At 43.2% G+C, this 20,118-nt stretch overlaps 1 protein-coding gene across 1 annotated transcript in view; it reads left to right on the top strand.

Annotated features, from left to right (window-relative positions):
* Nucleotides 1-20,118, top strand: part of Epha4 (EPH receptor A4) — a 133,738-nt gene that overhangs the window by 52,804 nt on the left and 60,816 nt on the right. The window contains exon 4 of the mRNA XM_036173016.1: nucleotides 16,020-16,175. Coding sequence (XP_036028909.1) covers nucleotides 16,020-16,175 — 156 coding nt within the window. The remainder of the gene's footprint in view (nucleotides 1-16,019; nucleotides 16,176-20,118) is intronic.

Here is a 20,118-nt window from a genome sequence, read left to right as displayed (position 1 = left end):
AAACAGCAGGCTTCTCCTTTCTGTTCTGTCTTCCACTCTCATTCCTGGCTCCTCGTATGCTTCCCCGGGTACTTTTCCTCCTTCCTGCCCCTTTCTGAGCTGACTTCCCAGCTCCATCCTCCTCACATGCTGAATTCTCTGCTTGCCACTAGAATGTGAGCCTGTGAAAGCCCAGACCTTGACTATCATCCTCTCTCATGCTGATCTGGGCACAGATATGTCTAACTTCTCCATAACACCTGTTGGGTGTGGAAGCTCTTCTCTGTAATCCCAACATTCAGGAAGCTGTGACAGGAGGATTGATGTAAATTTGAGGCCAATCTATTAGTTCATTGTGCAGTCAGTTCTACACCAGCCTCCTAGTGTGAGACTGATCTCAAAATGACCCCTATGTGGGAGGGGGCCGGGAAATTTTTTAAAAATTAAAAAATGCATGAGCCTTGGGAGTCTCATAAGACAGGTAAGTTAAAGTTGAGTTTGAACAGTGAATTTATCAGGAACACCATACCAGTCAGTCCTGGGAGGAAGATTGGAGTGTCAACTTCTGAGCCAAGTTTAAAACATCCTAGACTGGTTCAGAGCCAATGCCTGTGTGGGAAGTGCCCTTCTAGAAGTATAAAACTGTGTCTGGTTGCACACACCTTTAATCCCAGCACAGAGGCAGGTGGCTCTCTGTATAGTCCAGGCCAGCCTGGTATATGGAGTTCCAGGCCAACCAGCACTACTTAGTGAGACTCTTTCTTTTTATATATATGTATATACCAAGTAAGTTGGTAAATGCCAAGGCTGGCATGAGAGTCATCTTTTCCATTTCCTGTATCCCACTTGGTTATGTGTTTGACAGGCCTTGTGGAGTCTTAACCTGGCTGGAGGGACAGCTGTGAGTTGCTCTTTGTGTAACCACCCCACCTTACAACATCGCTTTCCCCCTGGGAGAAGGATTATGATGTCACCATTTTCCCTTCAAATCTGAGCCTGGTTCAGAAAGATCCAGTGCTGGATGTATGGTGACCGGGGGTGGGGGGGGGGGGGGGGGGGGGGGGGAGAGACCGCACGGAGGGGGGAGAATACTGAGGGAGAGAGTGAGGAAAAGAGAACAGAGAGAGAGCATGCGCCCTCTCTTTAGGCTGGGATGCAGTCGCAGGCTGGTGACTTAATCAAGGACATAATCCTTACACTCTACTAGGAAAAAATTAGAATTTCCATTGTAATAAATAAAATGCAGGTCTTACTGTTTCGGTTTTCTGAACACAAAACTTGCTACTTGCTAAGGATAGCTGATTAGGAGGAACTTGTAAGCTGCTCGGGGATGAATATGTAAGAAGTGTCATTAGTGAACATCAAGAAACTCCCTTTCCAGAATCCAGGTACAACACCTCTTGTGAATAAACCTTAGAAAACCTTCTCAATGTCCAGGGCTTTGTTTGGAGGCCATCTAAAGCTCTGTTTGAATGAATACACATCCCGTAGCTCTGGGGTGAGTTGAGACAAGGTTCGCTCGACCTTGACAGTTACTCTGGTTTGGTCTTTCTTTTTCTCTTCCCTCCCTCCTTTGCCTTTCTCGTTTCCTCCCATTATCCTTCTGTTTTTAAAATTGGTAATACTTCTTCAAATTCTATTTTATTTTTTTAAGTAAGATTTTTCTATTCATTTTACATATCAACCATGGGTTCCTCTGTTCTCCCTCCTCCCACTCCCCAGCCCTTCCCTCCAACCCACCCTACTCCTTTCTTCTTTCTTCCTTATCTCTCTGTTCTTCCCTTCCTTTTTTCTTGTCTCTTCCCTCTCCTTCTTCCTCCGTCCTCCCCTCCCTTCCTTATTTAGTGGGAAAAACCAGGTGCTTTAAGCCTCTGTTTTCTTTACATGGGTCCACTCAGGTTTTCTGAAAGACGCTTCCCTATCCTTTTTTCTTCCTTCATGACCCAACATTTTGGGGACGTGCTAGCATCGTGCAATGTTCGATAATATTGTGTTTTCACCCCAATTATTCTCCTTTGATATGGGGAATATTAATTGAGAATGAACGAATGTGTAATCTGTGACTTGATATTTCCCTTACATTCCTGTTGGTGATTTATTATTTACATCTGGAAGTGATCTTCTGACCTAACCGATAATCCTCCGCAACAAAAGATAACCACGTTTTAAGTCATCAGTGTAAGTCAGATGTACTTGAAAGGGACAAAGAATTCACCTGCGAGCACTTTTGGCACCCTGCCCTTTCCCATGAATTCAATATGATGACAGAGGAGGTTGGGCTGCCAGGGGCTGCCACAGCACTTGCTGCAGAACCTCCCAGGGCCCCTGAAGATGGGACCAGCCTGGCTTACCAGCCTGTCCTGAGTGGCTAAAGACCAGCGCTTCCTTCTCTGCAAGAGGGATTTGAATGCATATCTCCTTGCTTCTTCTCTGGGGATGTGGTACAGTCAAGAGCCCACAGGTAAACCTCGGGAGGGTTGCTTGTCAAGAGGATGTGCTCTCCACTGCCAGGCTTTGTATTTGACTAGCTATTTAGACTGACTTCTTGGAACAATGACACCTCCAGCTGATGAGTTCTTAATACATAAAATTGTGTGCATGCACACACAAACACTTAGACACTCAGCTTTTGGGATTATCACAAGGTGCGTGGAAGTTAAGTGGTCCAAGATGGCGGGTCAGTACTGGCAATACCTGTGTATTAGCAAGATCACTGGTGCGGTCCCAGGTGTTTGGGCTGCAAGGGTTTGCAATGACCCCTTCTTCTGCTCTTCATCAGCCTGAAAGCAGTGTAGCTTCTCCATAAATTTCACTTGGTCTAGACGAGGTCTCTTCAGGGAACTCCCAGAGAGGTTTTATTTTGTTCTCCTCAGACATCAAGCAATGCTGAAATAGTCCAACCAACACATATAACTTTAAATGCTGGCAGATAGTTATATAAAAGCTTTAATCCGCTAACATGTCATACCCAAACCAGATGTTTAGCATGATCGTATCTGTTTAACATAAATCACTTTTTAAAAAACGTCATGTAGATTCAGAGCTTTAAAATTCTCTTTCAAAAACTCCACAGAACACTAAAAGCTTGAAGGGCACGGAGGTGATAGTGATCCAAAACCTCCACAAAGACCAGGAAGACACTGCTAATTACCAGCAGTGGGGGAAAGTGAGTTCTTTTAACCCTCCTTTCTTTTCTTCCCGCTGAAATCCTCAGGCTCCATCAACATAACAAAAAGAAGCTCAGCCAGCAGTTATGACTCCAGTCATTTCAGAAGCATAAATCATGGCTGGTGACAGCTCTGGCTATAAAGTCGTTTGGGTGACAATGACTAGCTATGTTGCCTGAGTTAATCAAATAATTATTTAACAGGTGTTTCTCTTGCTCTGGCCCCAGCTTTACAGCCTATCTCATTCCTTCCCAGTCTCCTTTGCAGCCTTTGGTTTGAAATAAACAGAGAGGCATAGCGAATGAGGCTTCACTTGAAAGGTAGGACCAGAAGCAAAGCGCTTTGCCTCCTCTTGGTTCTTGTGCAAATCACCAGCTTGGCAAACACCATCAGTGCCCACCCCACTGGTTTTCTTGACAATCAATAACTACTGTTTTAGCTTCTGCAGATGGAGTTGGCTTCCTGCAGAAGCCTTTTCTCCAGCTGATTGGTTGATACTCAGCGTTCTTGCCTTGTGTGGCGTTTTTGTATTTGTTTTTGTTTTTCCTATTGTTACTTCTACAGCGCACCGCCTAGGTGAGGTGTATAGGAAGAATCCTCCTGAAAATCTTAAGTCCCTTCTACTAAACATCACCCTTCAGATGTGAGAGTGAACTGCGATCGCTCTGTAGACTCAGCCTCTTAGCTCTCAGAATATGCTCAGTAAAGTCACCCTCATGATGCTGAGGGGATCGTTATGAAAAGGTTGTTGAGTGCTTGTTGAAAGACGGATAGCTCTGTGGCTGCAGCAGCCCGCGTATCTCATAGTAGATGCAATCGTTACACAGTGATGCAAGTCCACACTGGTCCTGGCATTACGTTCAGGTTGGGAGAGAGTGGGGAGGGGATGAGGAAGGAGCAGCAGCTGTCTCTGTTGCTTGTCACCAGTGGGTCCAATGATCTAAGAGTCTGCGTGCACCCCAAGCAGCAAAGGTGACGACAACAATAGAAACTCATAAAAAACAAAACAAAAAAATCCATGCTCTGTAAAATATCTTGGGGGATCAAGGTCACTGTTGGTGGCTGCTGATTGACAAGTCCTGGCTATGACAGATGTGCCCTCCCTAAGGATGGATGGTTAGATGGTAGTTTTCATTTAAGTCTTTCCAAAGTCTCACCAATTATTTTGAGTAATTTTACATTTCAACTAAAGACATTTGCTTAACAGTCTAGTGGTTTTTTTTAACATTTAGTTCATCCTAAATATTTGGCTTTCTTCATATTAATTAACTTTTTTTGCAGTCGTGAAGCTAGGACCTTGGGCATGTGGGGCAAGTGCTCTAACCCTCCCTTTTTCTTTTTTAAGAGTTACTTATTTTATGTGGGTAAACATTTTGGCTGCATGTATGTATGTGTACCTCATGCACGCCTGGTGTCTGCAGCGGCCAGGAGATGTTGGCTCCCTTAGAATGGGAGTTGGGATGGTTGGGAAGCCACCATATGGGGACTGGGAACTGAAGCCAGGTCCTTTGCAAGAGCTACAATACTGTTAACTATGCAGTCATTCCCCCAGCTTTGGCTTTCTGTATAATGTGCTTCTTTTACATTTCAGCCCTTGAATAACAAACACTTCGGTGTATCTCTATAGGGCAAGCGAGTGCTTCCATCTTTTTCTTGACCTTGAGTTTGTTTTTATAGATTCATTCATTCAAGTTCTGATTTTTCATGAAATCAATTGAGGACAATCAAGTTATCATTTCCTTACCACAGAAAGCCATAGGGGTCTCATGTAAAATTCAGAAGGAAAGTCATCATGAAAGGGGAGAAATATTTAAAATTTGACCATCTATAGGCTTTAGGGTACCACCAGCCTGATTGTTTTTCCAGTGGTACTCACATAAGGGATTTGTATTTTTTTTAGATAGCAAAATTTCAATGCCCTAAGTGGAAAGATGAGTATAAGATTAGAGTAGGAGGGAGGTATCTTTATTTAGCAGAATACATGTTTTAAAATTAGAAAGGAAAAAAAAACCTTATTGTGATTACAGGTTTCTGTTGTTAGCTTCTGTTTTAAAATGGGTACCACTGTATCGGTTTGAAATAATTTATACATTTCCTATCCCCACCCCAAATGCACATGGGAGATGACTCCGTTGTTAAGCTGGTCTGGTTCCGTTTATGCTGCACCCTTTTTGCAAAAAGAATTGCTTTGGCCAGCTTTTCCTTAACATCAGGATTCTTCTTAATTTTGTTTCTAACACCAGGCCCACTGGCTGGCTTAACCAGTCCAGGTCCCAGTGTGAAAGAGACCCTACTGAGAAAACCAGATGTGGTAGATCCTCTCCAGTACCCTAGGTCAGCCTCTCATCCATCTCCATGAACACACGTTCTTATTGGGGTCTGTTACACACAAAAGTTCAGGAGAACTTTTTCAACCCTGGCCCGTCAAAACTGCATGCATTTAACTCCTCACCAAGGGCCACAGTACTATCCTTCACGGGAGTGCCCTTTTCTAGTGTGCAACAACTTTTATGGAGTTGATTTAAAATGAGCACACGTCATTTGAATTTGCTTCTAGAGAATTTACCGCACCTCATGTGAAAACCGACCACATCTGACACTTTGGAATTGCCGACCTATTTATGGGGTTACACCGCCTTCTGTTCATGGAAGAGCAAGGCAATTTTCAACGCAGCTTCTTTCTGCCATTGTCCTATCTTGTCTGTTGTCCTGAAAGCTAGCTGTGAAGAGGAAGCAATGCAAGGTATTGGCGAACCCAGATAGGCCTGGGCCTGTAGGAAGAGAGGGAGTGTCCTGACAAGAACCCCACCCAGTGACTTATCTAACTAGACAGTTTTGAATAAAAATTACCTGCTACTTATATTTCGCAATTAAATGAGTTGTAGATGCTATGAGCTTAATTCAGTCTTGGTTGTTTTGTTTGTTTGTTTTCTAGTAAGGGTAGATTAAAATTATAATGGATAAAAATTGTATTTAGTTCTATTTTTTTAAAAAACCCTAATATTATGAAGAAATTCAGTATGGCTTACTCCTATTTTTGCCTCACCCAGGGGGTAACTCTGAGTGAGCACATCCACATTGCTTCATTCGTTTAGGTATTATCTTAACCAATCTCTACATTACATTTACAGGTGAGACTCGGAAAGTCTACATAGTTACAGTGTTTGTTTAAATTAACACATCCAATAAAATCTAGCAAAACAGACAGAAGCTAGATCGTCTTGACTTGAGCCCACGCAGGGACAAGGAGCAGGATGGAAGTCTTCATCTCCAGTTCCTCCCTCTGCCTGACCCCTGTACTTTGCCACCGAGATGAGTCTTTGTCCTAAATCTGTTCTCTTGAGTCACCTTGGATTCCAGGAATCCAGTGTTCTCAGATGTGGGCAGTTATCAATGAGGGCGGGTCACACCCTGGAGCAGAAGTAGTCACCTCCTGACACCTGCCCTTTGTTATTGCTAAAGCAAGAAAGACTTCTGGACCACCTCACCCATCCCCAATTGAGGGAATGGTCACTGACTGGAGGACACCTTGGCTGGGCCCGATTATTTATGCTTACCGGAATACCGCTTGCCCCACCTCTCTGTTCTTCCTCTAAACCTAAAGTTCCATCAATGTCTGGAAAATGGTCTTGGTGGGTGTAACCGGGCCCCCTTTTCTCTTCCCCTTCCTAGGTGATCACATTGACTAGGTTTTTTTGCAGATTGAGGCCAGCAACCAAGACAAACTTGTTAAGGCTGCTGGAGCCTGGACTTTTGTTCCCTAAACTTCAGTCATGGAAGGACTGGGAACCAAGCCTAGTCTTTGCCATTGTTGGCATGAATTATCACACATTTCTAAAGGATGGCAGAAGAGATAGAATTGTAGGGTAAGAGATCATTTCTCTTGCCCATGTCATCCTTTACTGCATTCTTTCTGTTTTGTTTTTTGTTTTTGTTTTTTTTGTTTTTTTAACAGAATATTTCTGGCCCAAATATCCTGAGCTTTTTAAAGAAGGGATGGTTAGCCAGCCCTTGACAAACTTGGTTCAAGTCAAGAATCTGTGTGTCTACCACTTCCCTGAGAGCCTTTGAGAAGGGAGTCCCGAGGATCCTGTACCAAGCTAGAGCCTTAAAAACTGCACAGTGTATCTCTCTTATAGATTGCCCAAATATTTCCTACCAAGCCAACTTTCCTCGGAATGGTATAAACTTGACTTCCTATGTTCCCCAGAGTGTATATTAGACATTGCCCAAATAGTTACGGAATTTAGTAACTTTTAAAAACAATTTGGTTTTACCTTCCTGAACTTCTTACTATCAAGGAGCTGGAAATGTGCAGGAAGAAAGAAATGATCAGGAGTCCAGGTGCATAGTATTTAAAGGCAACAGTGGTAACTCTGCTTTAAATCTGGGTGTTGCGATGAAGCCTCACTCTTGTTCAAGTTGGGGTTAAACTACAGAGACCAGATGATCCTTGAAACTCATGTTCCCAAGTTCTGGGACCAGAGACATTCACTCTGGTGCCTGGTCCTCTTGGAGCAAGACCTTTAGCATTTGTATAAGGATACTCTACTGGGTTCCATCTTCTACGTGTTACAGGCAAATTATTTGTGTGCAGAGTAACATAAGTTATTATGAATTGTCTATTCATGCATTACAAAGATGTCACATCTCTGACAACATACCCCTTCCCAAATGTAAAACCCTGTCTTGATTTAAAAAACAAATAAAACAAAAAAACAAAACAAAAAAAATTGTGTTTATGTGTGAAATGAAGTGTTTTTGAACTTAATAGTACTGAACTATGCATTGACGGTTTTTCATTGAGAGATGGGGCTAGAGCAATTATTCAGTATTTGTTGTACAAGAATGAGGACCTGAGTTCAGGTTCTAATGACTATGTCAAAAGCCTGATGTAGCTGTGTGTGTATCTGTAACGCTAGTGGTGTGGGGAGCAGGGAAGGCAGATCTCTGGGCCTTGCTGCCTGCCAGCCCAGGTCCAAGTTCAGTGAAAGACCTTGTCTCAAAAGAATAAGGCAGAGTGACAGAGCAGGGCTCCTGAAACCTGCCCCTGCTCCCCAGGCACTTGAGCATACACTCAAATCTCTCTCTCTCTCTCTCTCTCTCTCTCTCTCTCTCTCTCTCTCTCTCACACACACACACACACACACACACACACACACACCCTAGAGATGGATCTGTTTGTAACTGGACACTTCTCAGAATGGGGTTTTCTTAGCCTCAATTTTAAAGAAGTGGGCATTCTTAGGCCCCACCAGACAATCATAAACATGGAGCCTGGCATGTGGGCTTTAATTAACTCCCTATGTTATTTGGAGAAGCAGGAGTAGAAAACACTGAACTGAGGTTAGAATTTACTGAGCTTTAGCATTCTAAGAACTTAGCCTCAGGTGGTCCACAGCTTCAGCTCTTGGTCCTCTAATGTCACAAACAAAAGCTTAGGAATCCCCAGCATAATCTAAGTGTGTAACTCAAGTTATATATCTTACCAAGCTCTTAGACCCTTCTCTGCTTGTCTGACTTGGAGTTGCAATGAGCCCACTCCATAGAGAACACATGTGTCCTTGAGAGTCACTGGTTATGTTCTTAGTCACTCAGGATCCAAAAACACCAGTATCATTATAACTACAACTTAAAAAAATTATTTGATGTGTATGAATGTTTTTGCCTACATGTATGCCTGTATACAAATGGGCATGCTTGCCTGCTGCACACAGAGGCCAGAAAGGGGCATTGGATTCCATGAATCTGGAGTTACTGATGGCTTTGAGCCGACATATGAACCCAGGTCCTGTGTGTTTCTGTGTATTGATATGTACATGCAAGTCTGGTCCTACTACATACAGCCAGAAACATCAATCCCTTGGAGAGAGTTATAGACAGTTGTGAGCTGCCCAGCATGGGTGATGGGACTTGAACGCACATCCTCTGCAAGAACAATGCATTCTTAACATCTGAGCCATCTTTCCTGTCCACCATCCTCATTATCATTGCCATCATTATTATTTAAACAGAGTCATCTAGCCCTATCTGGGTGGAATTCACTGCTACTTAAGGTTAACCTTGAACTCATCAGTGTCCGGTTTCTTCCTGTGTTCCGAGATCTTGGGTGAGCCTTACCAGATCCAGTTCTTTTATGATGTAGATGAACCATTCCAGTTCTGAGTGCCCAAGGAAAGAAAGATGTAGAATTTTGAAAGACCTTAAAAGAAAGGGATCAGAAAATAGGGGAGCACTGCCTCCCTCCTCCCTAGACCAGGCTACATCCTTTAATCAAGGGAAGAAAAATCAATTTAAAAGTGTATAGTAGTAATTATTGTTTCCAGTAAGATAGGCTGATAGGAAGTTTTCTACTTTGCAGTGACTGTTAGCAAGCCCTCTTTATTCAAACAAAGAACAGGGGCCATACAGCCCAGTCCTTTCTCACATGCTCTAGAAAAGAACCGTGGGCAAGGCATTCATTTGAGAGTGTTTATCTCGATCCACTGGCTGACAGTATAGAGCCCCCTGAGCCCAATCCAGCCTGCTACCAGTTTTTATATGACCTGGAAAGCTAGTAATGTTTTTATGGATGGCATTTGCAATTGATTTGGTAATAGAAAACACTTTCCTTGAAGACCAATTAAGAGAAATGTTGTATCTCCAATAAAGAATTCTGTTCTCATTAGTAAATATCTAGTACAAAAAAAAAAGTAGTTAACTATTACAATCATTTCCAGTCTAACCACTAACAATTTGTTTTCTATTTTGTTACATAATCCTTTTCTTCTTCGAGCTTGCCTGTAAAGCCTAAGTTATTTACTATTTGGCTCCACAGAAGAGCCTACTGATTCCAATGAAAGCTAACCTTTAAGATCTTTCTAATGGTCCACTTTCATTTATTCTCAATATAGCAACGAGATTTGAATGATACATATTAGGCAGCATTTGGTCCTATTTACTGGTGTGTCCTGAACCAGAGCTTCCTTCCTGTAGTGGCTGCCAGTCTTCACCACCCTGTAGCTTCTAGAAGTAAGAGAAGATGTTAGCAACGTTCGATGACATTGCTTAGATGAGAAAGACAAGCTTGTTTGTGTTTAATCCTTGATTTTTTTTTGCCTCAGTTTCCCAATCTGTACAGAAAGAGGGTTATCAGCTAATGTTTACAGCTCTCTCAAATGTTACTGGGGCTTGTGTATTTTTATAAAATGTTGAAAGCAGCAGTCCTTATCATACAAGCTAGTTTCCTTATTTATTCTTACATTGTGATATAAGTGAACACTTAACTAGAAAAGTGATTTATTATTATAACAGTCAGTAAGTGCCTTTGATGTATAAACTTGTAAATACACAAAATAAGCTGTGTCTATTGGGTAGTGGGCAGCAAGTGCACATGTGTATCTCATCCAGAGGGAAAAGTGGAGAGAGGCCTATCAGCCAAGAGCCAGATACTCCTTGGGGACCATTCTCCTTAGGAAGTTCTGGTTGGAATTTCTTCTATCACCTTCTGGAGGCTCTATTTGAAGGACCAATCTGTTACCTGGGAATGTAACCTTTAACCCCTATTAGTTTGGACTGTAATTCAAATTAGGTTTTACATAGAGATTAGCTACCTGAAAGCTGGGCTTGAGGACATTGATCACATTCTTTGAGGTAGGTTCTGGGTGTGTTGATAAAGTTTCCTGGGTGCTGCTGGGATAGCCCCACCACTTACTGTATATATTTCTGCAAGAAGTGCGCGTGCATGTGCGCACGCTCAGAGCTACCATTTCCACAGGACTATTCCACAAGAGAACTACAATGGAAAACTTGAAAAGCAAGTTTAAGGTGTTTAGTGGTCTCACTGGAAAACAATTGTATGTACATATATGTTTTTGTTATGTTTATGTGTATTTGCAAGTGTGCATGGAGGCCAGAGCTCTACATTATTTTTTGAAACAGGCCTCTGGAGATTACTGATTTGGTTACACTGGCTGGCCATGGAGCTCCAGTATGGCCTGGGATTTACAGGCATGTGATGTACCTGATTTTTGTTGTTGTTGTTGTTGTTGTTGTTGTTGTTGTTGTTGTTGAGGTGTTGGGGATCCCAATTCAGACCCTCTTGCTGATGCAGCAAAGCACCATAGTCATTCAGTGATCTCCCCAGACCCTAAAAAATACTGTAAAAGATGAAATGCAAGGTGGTGACATTATTTACTCAAAACTATTGGTGCATCCAATAGATAATCAATGTAAAATGAAGGACCTCTTTGGGGGCAGGGCTTGAGGTCTGGAGTGTATTTTTTCACTCTTCTAGCTGGTCACCCTCAATTTCCCAGTAGGGAAGTGACATCCATGGGGGATCTTAGACCAGACAGTAGCTCATGGGTGACAGTATGGCTGTCAAAGGCAGCAGTGAGACATGGATTGGGAAGATGCAAATTGAGCGACACCTCTGCCCTTCCTATCTTCCCTGTGAGTCAGAAGTTTGCAGAATGTCCATCCTAATTGCAGTGCATAAAACCTAGGGGGACAGGAGCTCTGGAATGAGATGCTTGCATGACTTTGAGGATTGCTTACAACCTTGGATTCCTGCACCGTCAGAATAGCATTAGTGCTTGAAGCACACGGATTATTATGGCAGTTAAATGAAATACTTTGTGTAAATACAATAAATGTTCAATGGATGCTTGACATTTACCACCCAAATAGCCTTTCCTAGTTATTTTACAAATTAGTTTAAAATGAACTACGAAGACAGCCAAGTACTGTGAATCTTTTTGCAATTCCCGAAGAAAAATGGCTGTTACCATTCATACAGGATTTTATTTTATCATTTTATTTTTTTGTAGTTCTTTGTGTTGAATTCTGGCTTCCAAATCTCCTAGCCTTCAGCCACCCACATGCTCTGTGCAGGGTCTTTTTAAATGAGTGGCTACATCCAGCTCATTTCATCTGTGATCAGAATAAAGCAAAACAATATTGATAATTTTAAAATTCAGAATTTACATTCGCTTTTTGTTCTGTTTGAGACAGTGTCTCAATTTGCATAGAGCAGGCTGTTAGAATTTATGGCGACCTTCCTATTTCATATTCCTGTGTGCTGAGACATGTGGGCCAATAAAAGCTGCATATTCTTCTGTCTTTGAAGAATCTTAAAGTTAACCTTGTTATGGTTGTAGGTAACCTGATGAAAGGAATTTCTTTCTTGTTTTGTTTTTGTTTTTCAAGACAGGGTTTCTCTGTGTAGTTTTGCGCCTTTCCTGGAACTCACTTTGTAGACCAGGCTGGCCTCGAACTCATAGAGATTCGCCTGGCTCTGCCTCCCGAGTGCTAGGATTAAAGGCATGCGCCGCCACCACCTGGCCGGAATTTCTTTCTTCCTCCTACTCCCGGTCTTACTTCCTTTCTTACATCCCCATCTCCCTTTATTTCACGTTAGCATAATGAAGTGAATAAGGCAAATAGAAATGGGTTTGGATGGCAAGTTGGCTTTGCTGTTTTGGGTTGATCTTTCCACGGGGGACCCCTGTTCATAGGTAAGCCATTCTGTGCAGCTTCATTGGGAGAAATGCAAGAGAAAGATGCTTCTCTACAAAACATGTTGAACTTGTTTATGAAGTCATTTGCTTTCCAAAACACAGGGTAACTGTTCTCAATCAACCAAGAGAGAATGATGGGAAATAAGTGTCTGTCAATGTGTGTTGTACCAATTGCCTCCTTCACAGGAATTATATTGAGACTAAAAGGGATAGCGAGCTTTTTAAGATGCTTAAGGACACCGGTGAATAGATGTAGGATGCACTTACGCATCTGTGGGCTAAATTCTGAAAGGCTGAACCACACAGAGCAAAGAAATGTACCAAACCATCAATTTAGTAGGTCATTTTAAATGTAGGCAGCAAAATGGCTGTGTGTGTGAAAAGCCAGTACTATATTTTGAAAGAACCTTTCTAAGAATCCTGAAATATTAATGACATGGTCTTAATGTAGTTAAGGGGAGCAAGGGCTGCCGAGAATAGCACAATGACAATTTTGTATTTTTTTTTTTTTTGCTTGTGCTTGTAAAAACAAGAAGTTAAGAGTAAAAATAGTCAATGTGTTGAAAAATGCAGCTTTCAGTTTTCTAAGTTGGTATAGAACTTTGTACTTCCCAGATAAACTCATATATTTATCCTTAGTATCCTTTTAACATGAGCATTGAGGAAAAGAGAAAAACTACATCAGTTCATGTACACACACACACCTCCACCCCCCTGCGCGCCACTTTGAATTCACTGAAGAACTAACTAGTCCAATGAATTTTGAGCTTTCACCAATTGGAAGAAACATCTTGCAGTAAGATTGTTGGGAACTAACTCCAGATGAATTTTGTAACTAGAAGTTGTCTAATTAGAATGCCACGTCCTTTCCGCCCCCTGCCAGCTTCTGGATGTGGTGTTTTCATATCATACTGATGGGTCCCTGACTAATTTCTATCAATTATCACCTTCTCCTCTCACTGTGTGACTTTAGATTTTGATGATTAAAAAATGAAAGTGTGCGTGAACTAGCTAGGGACGCACAGAATTTTTTTTTTTTCTGAAAGACATTATAATCATTTGTGTCTTGTTCCGACATTAGTTGCCTTGAGTTGCTTTTGTCCTCTGTGACCACTGAGTGATAGGTGGGACGGGCGCAGTCAGAAGGCAAGGGAGCCCAGGGAGTTTGTATCCCTGTTAGGGCCCTTCCTGTATGATGTGGGACCACGAGGCTTCATCTTCTGCTTCTTCCCAAAGTCTGGATTGCAGATTTTCATGAAAACCCTAGGGTCATCTTAAACATGACCAAAAGCACCTTGCAAGCTGAACCTTATCTAATTATGGGATGCCTATGAACTTGGGAGACACATAAATCACAGCCACCAAAGCAATTTGTTTTTCTAAGGTGCTTCGGTCCAGTGAAAGACGGAAAGCAAATAAGGGAGAGACTGATCTGGGAGTACTTTTAGTGTCGGTGCTCCACACACCGTAAAGTTTTAGCTCGTTAAGGGGGATTCCATGAACAACGTTAGTTAATAAGAGTGAAATAACTGTGTGTGCACCTTTCTGAGTGCCCACTAAAGTCCCTTACCACTTGTCCTTGTGGGAGATGATGGTGAAGAAAATGCCAACAGTCCAGGCCAGAGGGTGCGGGGTAGGCTTCAGTGGATCCTGCGTGGACCGATGTGGCAGCTCTCTGTGGCTGCAGGTCTCTGTAGTCCTATTTCTACAGAGAACCCAGCATGTGTGGGTGGCTATACATCTGTCCCTTTCAGAGAGGTCCCTGGATGGCTGCTGTGGCTGGTCTCTTGCATGTTAGGCTAGTGAAAAGTATGCAATGAGTCCCCCATCCAGATGGGGTCTTGGTAGTATTGACACATTCTGAGAACATGATAAATGAAGCAAGCATAGAGCAAAGCATGCTGAGAAAATTGTGCGTAGCTCATTTTCTTTCCCATCCTTAGACGTTATGGAATAACTTAATTATCATTGTCCTTATCCGTGACCTCAATACTTGATGGCGCTGGTCAGTTTTTATTTTAGGTTGAGATAGGTTTAGGGAGTAATCATGAAGAGCATGGGGAGGAAAAAGAGGGGAAGCGAGCAGAAGCCCTCTTAATTAATTTTTATGATGAGGTTTTGCAGCATTATTGAATTTTTCCACATTACTGAAAGTAGTCCTCAGTGTCTGTGTGATGTTTATAAAGATGAGATCATGGAAAGCCGAGTCAGGTGCGTGAAAGGACTGTGTGAACCTGTGTTCTCTGTCCTCACCTCAATGGTGCTCATTGCAAGGGGCTAGGGCGTGCGCTAAAAATGGAGGCAGGGGGGCTGGAGAGATGGCTCAGCAGTTAAGAGCACCAACTGCTCTTCCAGAGGTCCTGAGTTCAATTCCCAGCAACCACATGGTGGCTCACAACCATCTGTAATGAGATCTGGTGCCCTCTTCTGGCCTGAAGGGACACATGCAGACAGGACACTGTACATAATAAATAAGTAAATAAATAAATAAATCTTAAAAAAAAAAAATGGAGGCAGGGAAACACAGGGCTTCGTGCCCTTGAGAATAAACACCACACACTGGCTGGTTTGTAATCCAGCTACTTGTCTTACACTATTCCAGAATCTGTCTGTAAGCAGTTCTCATTGTGTTGCCCTGAAAGGGACTGACTCATGCCTTCCAAGCGCGTGTCTCTCTCTCTCTCTCTCTCTCTCTCTCTCTCTCTCTCTCTCTCTCCCTCTCTCCCTCAAATTCCAAAGTAAGTGGCTGAGATTTCAGGTTCAGGGGAGCAGCAGAACACTTGGGGGTCAAACATGGCCACTGAAACTTAACCAGGTGCAAGGTGTCACACTCACAATCACCTGGTGGTGGAAACTGGAGTTCTTCCTTTCAAAGGTGCTGCTAATATTAGTGCATTGTAAAGGGGCTACAGTCAGATTGAACAACGGTGTAGAGCCTCTAATGGCTGCCGACATCCAGAGAGGCTCCAGGAAACTTCTGATCACACTAGTGTTAAGGCATTGTCCTTTAGAGACTCCTTGACATGTAACCAGAATTGCCTGTGGGGCTGAGTATATGGCTGAGTTGCTAGAATGCTTACCCAGCTTCAAGGAAGCTCTGGATTTGATTCCCCAGCACTCAGGTGGTAGAGGCAGGATGACGAATTTAAGGCCACTCTGAGCGGCATAGAAAGTTTGCCTGGGTTACACGAGAGCCCGTCAGTCCATGTTTTAGGTTGCTTTGCCCTGCATTTCAAGCCAGGTGATCACTAGAGATAAACAATGCCCCCACCCCCCAACCTCTTCTGCCATCAAGGAAGATTGATGCTTCACAATTTGCTTCATTCTTCTTACAGTGGTTCATGTTTGTTTTCCTTTTCCTCCTTCCCCGTAGCTTGCAAAATTGGATATTACAAAGCTCTCTCCACGGATGCCACCTGTGCCAAGTGTCCACCCCACAGCTACTCCGTCTGGGAAGGAGCCACCTCGTGCACCTGTGACCGTGGCTTCTTCCGAGCTGACAACGACGCCGCCTCCATGCCCTGCACCCGTAAGTGGTTTGCTCGTCTCCTGTCTTCCGCGATGCCAGCAGCTTTCATTACCAACTAGCAGGGGGCTGCCAGGACTGCTCCCAGGATAACCTTGCAGGGGGCAAATTAGATAGCAAGCACGCATCCCCTTCCTATCATAGCAGGAGAAATGCTTATGAAAAGAAAGGCTCTTTTCCACTCTTTCTGGTTGCCTTCAAAATGCACAGCTGCCAACAAACTACTTTGTGGCGCCAAGATTGAGTGTTCGGGTTGTCTGACAGAGTAATTACAGCGGAGAATGGAATTTATAAATGGCTTCCCCATTGCATCGAGGGCTGGGGGAACCTTGACAACCACAGGAGAAATAGGTAGAGGACGGCAGGGTTTGGGAATATGCTGCAGTCCTGTAAGAGACAGTGTAGAGCCGGCGATGGTGGCACATCCCTTTAATCCCAGCACTCGGGAGGTAGAGCCAGGAGGATCTCTGTGAGTTTGAGGCCAGCCTGGGCTACCAAGTGAGTTTCAGGAAAAGCTCAAAGCTACACAGAGAAACCCTGTCTCAAAAAACAGAGAGAGAGAGAGAGAGAGAGAGAGAGAGAGAGAGAGAGAGAGAGAGTCAGAGAGCTCTGAGGCCATTGCTTGGGCTTTTTATTTTACCTCTTCCTGCTTTCATCATAGCTTTGTGTTCCTAACACTTAGGCCAGGACCCTAATAAATGCTTATTTCATATTAGGCACTTAATAAATGCTGGGCTAATGAATAGATGGTGTTGGCAAGCCCGGTGTGAAGCTGGACAGGGAAATCTCTCCTCACACTTTATTTGGACAATGTTCCCAAGGTGTTGCCACAGACCTTGCAGCTGCTGTGACCTTGAGCCAGGCAGGAATGATGGGCCCCTGGCATTTCGCTCATGTTTTGCACTAGTTGAGGGCTGCCTTGCCAGGCACAGCCTGGTAATGTGGCATATAAGACTTCAAGTTCACAGCTTGTTTCTCAGACCTGGGTTTACTAGCAGAAAGGCTGCTCAGCCTCTGACGCCTTAGTTTCCCCATCTGTCAATAGGACTAATAACAGCATATGTCAAATATCTTTGTCCTGAAAAGCTTTACATACAAAGATTCAAAAAATTATTTTTTTGTGGTATTTGCATTGATACAAAGTGTTACTGTTCAGAATGAGACCCAAGTTTAAATATGAAACTCATCTATGTTCCATACATGTTATCCTCATAGCTTAATGGTAACTTCATCAAGTCCTTACAGGGTGTCTCTGTTTTCACTGAAGCCTATCACGTGAGGTCACGTGTGGAATTTGTCCTCTCATGTCACTCTTCTGCTCAGAAGGCATCAGACTCAGCGCACTTTGGAATTTGGGGGTTGGAAATACACCCTCTCTACCGTCCTTAGGACTGTTGTTACTATATAACCTCATGTAGGATATGTGTGTCTAATGTGTAAGACAACTCTACTTGGTACATTCTAGATTTTACTGCTACTAAGACTACTATTATTTCGAACTTTAACTGTGGTAAGTTACAGACGGACCAGTCTGGGCCAGCAACACTAAACATGGAAGCCATTCCTGGTTTTTGATCAGTTGAAGCAGGAAGGATCTGATTCTGTGTAGCATAATCAAGAACCACTTTTAATAGGAGAAAGAAGAGAGGTTTCAGGTCCATCACAGACTTGTGGTGAAATTGCCATCCCCTCTGGATTGACTTTGATAGCGTAAGGCTTGTCTTAGGGTTTCCATTGCTGTGAAGAGACACAATGACCACAGCAACTCTTGTAAAGGGAACACATTTCATTGGGGTGGCTCACTTACAGTCCTGAGGTTCAGTCCATCATCGTCCAGGCTGGAATCAAGGCAGCGTGCAGGCAGACATGGTGCTAGAGAAGGAGCTGAGAGCTCTCACCTCTTCACTCACAGCAACAGCAAGTGGTCTCACTGGGTGTGGCTTGAGCATATATGAGACCTCAGAGCCCACCTCCACAGTGACACACTTCCTCCCATAAAACCACACCTACTCCAACAAACCATCATGAGGACCTACTGTTGTAGTGGCGTAAACACTATAACTAAGTGATGGGCCCAGCACTTTGGATGATAAACTTGATCACACACTCACATTGTAGTGTTAGGTCTTCTTGGTTATAAACTAGGTGACTGTTGGCACCAAGATGTCCCAACACATTTTGAGGACTCTTAGTATGTATGCCAGGAAGGTTCTTTTCTTTTACTTGGTCTTCCAGATCAGGCATTAAACTTCCAGGATTAAGGAGTGCAAAGGGGTAAGCTTCCATGTTTCCATGCTTCCATAGCAGCAAGGATGTCTTTACCCTCCTTTTTTTTTAATGCTTTCCCTAGACTAAATTCTTTCCCTGTCTGGTTCTCCTTATCCCCAACCCTTTGACCTGATTAAATCTTGAGTTTTCCAGTATTTTGATTCAATGTTAAACTTGGTGATTTACTTAAGAATGAGCTCCCTGCCCCGTCTACACTCACTGCTAAACAACAGCTCCTGGCTGCTGGGAACCAGGGGCACAAGAGCAAGCTGAAGAGGAAGTATTTCAGGCTGATGTTTACCAAATGGCTCTTTATTTGTATGAGGTACCCCACCTACTCCCCACACAGGGACTCTTTCCTTCCTTCTGGGTAAAGTTTGACTGTATTGTGAATGTCAGGAAACTTAACACTGAACAGCATGGGTGTTTTCAGTCTCCTGATTCTGATGTGCCGTCTAGCATTCTAATTAAGCCTGTGCCAATGTAGTGACTGCCCCTTGATGCTTGGGAACATAGAACACCTCCAGAGAGTGCCATGTGTGTGTTGTGTTAGTGTGTTAGGCTATTTGCCATAGGCATCATACCTATGTGACTTTTTTTTTTTTTTTGAGAAACAAATTGTTAGCTTTCTTCCAAAAAGTTGCAAATGAAAAACAAAAACATACTGATTTTTAAACTTAGGTGCTAAAACCAAAATTTAAAAAATTTGATATGGTCCAGTCCGTTTGTGTTCTCCAAGATTGAGGAGCAAGGGTTGTGAGCTTTTTGAGCTGTGAGTAAAGGTTAGTGAGGCTCCACCAACTCTGCAGGGGTTCCTTTCTTGCCACTTTGAATTCTTCCCACTCCTCTGCTCTGAGGTCTCCTGCTTGGTGCCTGTAAAGCCAGTGACTGTGGACCAACCATCGCTGTGTCCTGCTGACTTGCTCCCAGGGTTTCTGTGACAGGCTCACAGACTTCCCAGCCAGCAAGAGCTCCCTTGCACCAACCAAGTCCGAGACTAAGAGCGTTTAAAGTCTCCGGGCCCCAGTTTCCTTCTGTGAAGTAGATTCTCACTATCTATGCCTATGTTTTAAAAAGTGATTGAGAAAATATTTGTGACAGTCAGACACATGGTGGGAATCTGAGAATTTTTTGTCCTTTTTTATCTCTAGTTGATCATTTAAGTCCTTGGTCTCACCACCTCCCAGGGAGGGGGCATCCCCTTCACAAATGTCAGTGACTTGTGCCCCTTTAGCACAATGAAATTACTCAGTGGCTGTGTTTGCAGCCCAAGCAGGACTCAAAAATCTGCTTTTAATCCTGTTCTGCAGCAAAGATGGATATCAACTCTCTACAGAGTTATTTTTTTTAACTTTATTAATTATGTAAACCTTGGAAACCCTCCTTTGAGAGAGGGACACTCAGGGGTCTATATTACCAGATGAGACAGCAGGATTAGAACCTGTGTCGGAGGATCCTATTTCTCCCTTTCTGTTGACTGGAGAGTGGAAAGTTACGGTTTAATCTGCAGCCAATAGGAACGTGTGTCTATTGGAATGGAAAGTCATGAGCGATGATCTACATTCAGTTGCTCATTTGTGTTCTCCCCATTTCTAGAGCTGACTAGCCACACGGGGTTGCTAAAGCTACAGAGCTTGGACATGGATGTTTCTAACTTTGCAGAAAGTTCATTCTACTG

This window comes from Onychomys torridus, chromosome 23 (assembly GCF_903995425.1).
Source record: "Onychomys torridus chromosome 23, mOncTor1.1, whole genome shotgun sequence".
In the NCBI taxonomy this organism is placed as follows: Eukaryota; Metazoa; Chordata; class Mammalia; order Rodentia; family Cricetidae; genus Onychomys; species Onychomys torridus.
Note: the sequence above shows the minus strand (reverse complement) of the source record. Positions and strands in the feature narration are given on the sequence as shown.